Here is a 6,349-nt window from a genome sequence, read left to right as displayed (position 1 = left end):
TGCAATGCATACTTGGTCAACAGCCATACAGGTCACACTGAGGGTGGTCGTATAAACAAGTTTAACACTGTTACAAATATGCGCCACACTGTGAGCCCACACCAAACAAGAATGACAAACACATTTCGGGAGAACATCCGCACCGTAACACAACATAAACACAACAGAACAAATACCCAGAATCTCTTGCATTACTAACTCTTCCGGGACGCTACAATATACACCCCCCCCACCCCTTAAAAATGTTGCTACTTCAACATTCAAACTCATTCAGAACATTCAAATTTTTTTAGCATTTTCAAAAAAAATTCCCGCTTTTCCCGAAATTACCAAATTTCAATGCAATTCCCGTTGAAAAGAATGGGACATTTTTCAAAGTTCCACAATTCTCACATTTTTCCCCCGATTCAAACCGTTCCAACTTCAAAATATTCAGCCTGTTCAGGAATTGTGTGCTCCCTTTTAACAATTGTAAAAAAAAAAAAAAATTCCCGGATTTCTTAGAATTCCCAGTTTTCAGGGACATTTTCCCCATTCAAAATGAATTATCCATTTTTCAAACTTCCACAATTCCCAGATATTTCAACCATTGCACCTTCAACACATCCTGGAAATGTAAAAACAACCATTTTTCCACGTTCAACAAATTTCCAGGAATTCTGTTTTTTTTTCTTACCGTATTTCCAATCTTTTTTTAGCGTGATGACTCCTTTCACATTTCTCAACCATTGCACTGTCAAAACATTCCTCTTAGTCAGGACAAAAAAACAATATGGTTTAGAAACTTGAAAAATTCCCGGTTTTCCCCAAAATTGTATTCACACAGATGTTCCTCTCTGAGCTGAAATGAGTTTGACAGCCCTGCACTAAAGCCTAACTTGATGGACGTGTGTGTTGCAGGTTTCCATTCAGTGCCAGACAACAACACAACTGTCGCCAGCAGTCACCTGTACCACCAGTTTGCCGTGCCTCAGCTTCCAGGTATGATGATGATGATGCAACGCTAAGCATGCCATGACTTGGCTCCGCAGCGCCACCGGCCTCACACTTCTACACCGTTCGGGCGAACGTAGCAACGCTTTAACCCAAAAACTATTTTTCTTTGTGCCAGCAGGTCTGGCGCACGCAAGAGGCGGCATCACTGGGAAACGCGCGCGGGAGTCGGAACGCGAGGAAGAGTCGTCGTCCTGCTCCGTCCACAAGATGCAAAGACAGAGTGCACAGGTAAGGCAATGTTCCACCCATCAAATGTGTGTCAGTACAAATAATCTGTTCCGGGGTCAAACTGTGGCCATCATAAAAGATGGAGGCAATGTTTTAAGTCACATTTTTTTCAACACTCAAGTGAAAAGCTTTTTTTTTTTTATCCACATACCTCATTAAGAATTAATGACATCATTGCTATATACAGTATATATTAATATATACTATGTCTTAATATTACATATTGTGGTCCACTTCCAGATTGTATTTAGCACAGGACCAATTTCCAGTTCTATGGTTATCAGCACACTTTTCCTCTACTGGCACACTTCTGTGGTAACATCACTAAAGAAAGCATAAGAAATGGCAAAAGTTATTTTTAAGAGCTTAAGTCTGATGACATGTTTTGTGTGACGAAATAGCTCTATATATTTTTGTTCTTCATTTTTTTTAAATAATTTATATATTTTTATTTATAATTGTTGTTCTCTTATTAATTTCAGTTTATTGTATTTATACATTATTTTTAAATATTTTACACATTTTTGATTTAAAAAATGTGGGTGATTTATTTTCCCCAAAAAATTCAGTGTGATAAAGGATATATATTTGTAGTTGTTAAAACATTTTTTATAATTTGTTTATTTTGTGTTTATATATTTTTATGTATTGTTATATTATTGTATTTATACATTTGTTGTTTTTTCTACACAATACATGTTTTTAGATTAAAAAAATCATGATTTTTTTTTTTAAATGTGTAAATGTAAGGCCACATATTTTTTCATTGTTTAAAAAAAAAAAGTAAATAATTTATATACTTTGTATTTATTTATTTTAACATGTTATACATTATATTTATACTTTTTTGTATTTTAATTTGACCATACAGTACAATTTTTTTTTCCATATTAAATAATATTTTATATGCATTTTTTTGCCTATTAAAAGAATGACAATGATGTCATCCATGTGTTACCACGCAGCCCTAATAAATAAAAATCTAGGTTGCTGTATGACTAACGACTGTGGACAAATCAAGCTTCCGCTTCTATTATTAGTATTTGGAAGAGGCTATTTGCTCGAGTCGCCATGGCGACAAGTGCAGTGTGTACTCTGTATTATGCAAAAAGTCCAGTTGCTGTGGTCCCAATGAACAACATCCAAAACAGGATTTTGCAACACTAACTATGCAAAATCGGCGGTCGGCACGTTAAAAGACTGCAGGAAAAGAGGAGTCACCTCCCAGAATGCAGTGCGTGTTTGGTCACTTACTAAATACAATTACAACTATTCCATATGTAAATACTAAGATGCACCGTAAAATTAAGCGTTCTCTTAAAACATTGTTGAAACAATAATTACAGTATAATATCTGTTATTGCATAAAATTAGTTTTATGTGTATTACAGTGTTTCCCATAAACTGCCAAGATACCTGTGGCGGTGGGGGCATGGCTATGAGCGTGGCTATGGTCGTGGTCACCATGACATCATCGAGTAATTTGCATAATTTACTACAATGATGTGATTTTCTCTAAAAAGGCTCAAAAAATGTATACTTACTAATTAATAATAACAGTTTTGTTTTAAACGTCCATCCATCCATCCATCCATCCATCCATTTTACAATATAATTACAACACTTTATGTACATATTTATATACAGATTTGAACAATAAGTTATTCACTGAAATATATTTATTAATTGTGGTTCTTACAAAAAATATATCTTATGAAATATAAAAGCTAAAATGTCTCTTAAAGCTCTGCCCCTTTAATTAGTGCATACTAAATAATTTAACTTTAGCCTACTACTACAACCATATTATTTACCAGCAACATAAAGTGAAACAGAGGCAGAGGTGTCCTGCCACAGTCAGTAACAAATAAACAGAAAACAGTAGTGGTCAAATACAAATAAGGCAACAAGAGAAGTATCCTACACTTCTCTTTTGTAAAGTAAATCTGAACAGCCTATATGGGCATCTACATCAACTATATGATTTGCCTGAGAAGCTGGACAAGACAAGAAAAAAATAATTATTTTTTTTTTTATTTGTGGCAGATGTAATTCTTTCGTGGCGGGCCGCCACGAATAAATGAATGTGTGGGAAACACTGTATTATATATAAATGACAAATGAAAATATGTATATCTCTGTGTCCCTTGCAGGCCACCTAGCGAACGAAGACACCAGCTCCGTGAGAAGACGACCTCTCCAACTGTTTGTGCACCGCTGGAACTAACGAGGTGAACATGCGACGGGAGGCTCACGCCTCCGTTGCACGTACAAAAAAACCCCCACAAAAAAACACCTCAAAAGTGTCCTCAGTTGTTGGAGCTGGACTATTTATTTATAAGGAAAATCAAAACCGAAGAAAAAAAACAAAACAGACCAAAATGTACAAAAATCTTTGTCTGACGGAAGAGGCCTCACTCCCGCTTTGCAATGTGTGTATATATATATATATATATATATATAAATATAAATATGTGTCATTTTAACGCAAGTGTAATTAGTCCCAGCAGCCACCAGGGGGCTCCTTTCAGGACCGTCATCCCACCTAGACCGAGGAACGTCACACTTTGTGCGGTTTATGGTCTTTCCAGAGAAATGTTTGTTGGGGCTCGCTCGTGTCGGCAGCTCAAAACCTTTTCATCGGCGGCGTTCAAAAACGTGTTTACAAACGCCGCCGACTCTGCCTTTGAGCAACGAGGCGACGGCGAGTTTCACAAAACGGGCGCAGATTTCAACATTTTTGCGACATTCTTTGACCCCCTCCGCCCCCCACACACACACACATTTTCAGTTCTGCCGATGTAGGCGCCCTCTGTGGGCCGTGATGTGTTCAAGGGCCATCGTGTTTTTCTACTCTTTTATATAAAATAACCGAAAGGCCAAAAAAAGAAAAGACACAATAGGAGGACTGGGATGTGTCTGAAGTAGAGATGTCCGATAATGGCTTTGTGCCGATATCCGATATTCCGATATTGTCCAACTCTTAATTACCGATACCGATATATACAGTCGTGTAATTAACACATTATTATGCTTAATTTGGACAACCAGGTATGGTGAAGATGAGGTCCTTTTTAAAAAAATTAATTAAATAAGATAAATAAATTTAAAAACATTTTCTTGAATAAAAAACAAAGTAAAACAATATAAAAACAGTTACATAGAAACTAGTAATTAATGAAAATGAGTAAAATTAACTGTTAAAGGTTAGTACTATTAGTGGACCAGCAGCACGCACAATCATGAGTGCTTACGGACTGTATCCCTTGCAGACTGTATTGATATATATTGATATATAATGTAGGAACCAGAATATTAATAACAGAAGGAAACAACCCTTTTGTGTGAATGAGTGTGAATGGGGGAGGGAGGTTTTTTGGGTTGGTGCACTAATTGTAAGTGTATCTTGTGTTTTTTATGTTGATTTAAGAAAAAATAAAATAAAAAAAACTATACTTATATCGATAATTAAAAAAAAGATACCGATAATTTCCGATATTACATTTTAAAGTATTTATCGGCCGATATTATCGGACATCTCTAGTCTGAAGCAAACATTCCTCGCAACCAAGTCCTACCGACCGTGTCGATAAGTTTGCGCGACGATTGTGTTCCTGAACGCATCGCAACGACCGCAACGTCCGCCCTCAGCTCGCGCCGTTGCGCCTCGTTAGGAGTGAATGCTGCCGAAATCCAACCCAAGAATGTAGACTTCTCCTCCTGTGCGATACGCGCCGAAGCTTATCCTGCGCGCTAACTATAACGTACGAAATTACCATTATTTTACGCACAGTCGACAAGAAAAACCCACACTTTGTGTTGTTTGTGCGTAGAACACGTTTTTTGGATCATGTTCAAATTTCGTTCGTGTAACGAAACTTGAGACAAATACGTATCTTGCATCTATTTTACGACATTTTGTTCAAACGTCGTTTAAAATATCGGAACAAGAATGTTTTCGCGAACGCCTTTTAGGCTTCGATGTGAACAATTGGACAGTCGTCTACAATCGTCATTTTTGTTTTAAATGTGAGAATCTTTGCCGACACATTTAAGTCAGGAGATGTTGGAGAGGGGGCGGGGTCAAAGGCATCGTAATGTACGATAATTATGTATTTGAACATTGTTTTGTTGCGTTTATTCCATTGGAGGAGAAAAAAACAAAAGACCTGGCAGCCCGGTATCGCACGACAACGTAGAAATACATCTTCCCGCCAGAACGTAAAAAAGACATCGGAACACGTCGCAACATTCGACCGTGTCTGTAAGATGGCGCTAGTTTTCTGTCCTGCCTGGTGATGTGAAAGGCCTTGTTTGTGATTGACAGCAAATAAACTTTTTTGTTTCAAATCCATTTTGTCTTCGCTTTCTTCGGGTTTTTACGACAAATTCAACGAACTGCGTTATTTGTGTTAACCACATCGTGTCACACCTCAAATTAAAGTCCTTGACGAGAGCTTTTTGGAGCAGTCATTAGTTTGTCAATATTACTTCAAAGGATGATGTAATCACCAAGAAAACATTTTTTTAATTGTTTTTTATCGGAAATGTCACCACCACAATTTTTTTTCTTTTTGATCTGCAACTTTTTGTCCATTCATTTCTAAACATGGTGGACGTGTAGAAGGTAAGTAAGTGCCTATGTGATTAGTTTTTGTTGTTTATAAATATATCATATCAACCCAAGATTGCCTATGGTCAAAGCTCCGAAAAGTCCAAAATCACTTGAACACAAACCACATCGACTCATACCTCAAATTAAAGGTCTTGATGAGTGATTTCTAAATCTGGAACTATATTCTCGATACGCCCTAACACGGGGATGTCAAACTGGTTTTCATTGAGGGCCACATGGCAGTTATGGCTGCCATCAGAGGGCCGCTTGTAACAGTGAATACTGTATGAATTTGCCTCTGGATGTCATTATTAATTATATCAATTGTTTTAAGAACACCGTCCATTTTAAACTTTTTAAACTATACATTTACAAAATTTTACTGTAAAATAGTGTTTTGTTTTGTTTTTTCCAACATTTTACGGTAAATGGAAAAACAGTACCACTGTTTTTTGGGTGTTTTTTTATGTAAAAAGCTGGCAGCTTAGTTGACAGAATTTTTGTGTTATA

General features: G+C 36.7%; 1 protein-coding gene across 4 annotated transcripts in view; it reads left to right on the top strand.

Annotated features, from left to right (window-relative positions):
• The window catches only part of LOC133653384 (cryptochrome-1-like), a 47,337-nt gene extending 41,763 nt beyond the window's left edge, over positions 1–5,574 (top strand). For 3 of the 4 annotated variants that reach the window (XM_062052587.1, XM_062052586.1, XM_062052585.1), the window contains exons 13-15: positions 901–981; positions 1,112–1,224; positions 3,378–5,574. In XM_062052587.1, coding sequence (XP_061908571.1) covers positions 901–981; positions 1,112–1,224; positions 3,378–3,386 — 203 coding nt within the window. In that variant the 3' untranslated portion in view covers positions 3,387–5,574. The remainder of the gene's footprint in view (positions 1–900; positions 982–1,111; positions 1,225–3,377) is intronic. The other variant, XM_062052588.1, reaches the window with a different exon arrangement.
• The last annotated feature ends 775 nt before the right edge of the window (positions 5,575–6,349 follow it).

The sequence above is a fragment of the Entelurus aequoreus genome, linkage group LG07 (assembly GCF_033978785.1).
Source record: "Entelurus aequoreus isolate RoL-2023_Sb linkage group LG07, RoL_Eaeq_v1.1, whole genome shotgun sequence".
In the NCBI taxonomy this organism is placed as follows: Eukaryota; Metazoa; Chordata; class Actinopteri; order Syngnathiformes; family Syngnathidae; genus Entelurus; species Entelurus aequoreus.
The sequence above is the reverse complement of the archived record's forward strand: the minus strand, read 5'-3'. Positions and strand labels throughout refer to the sequence as shown.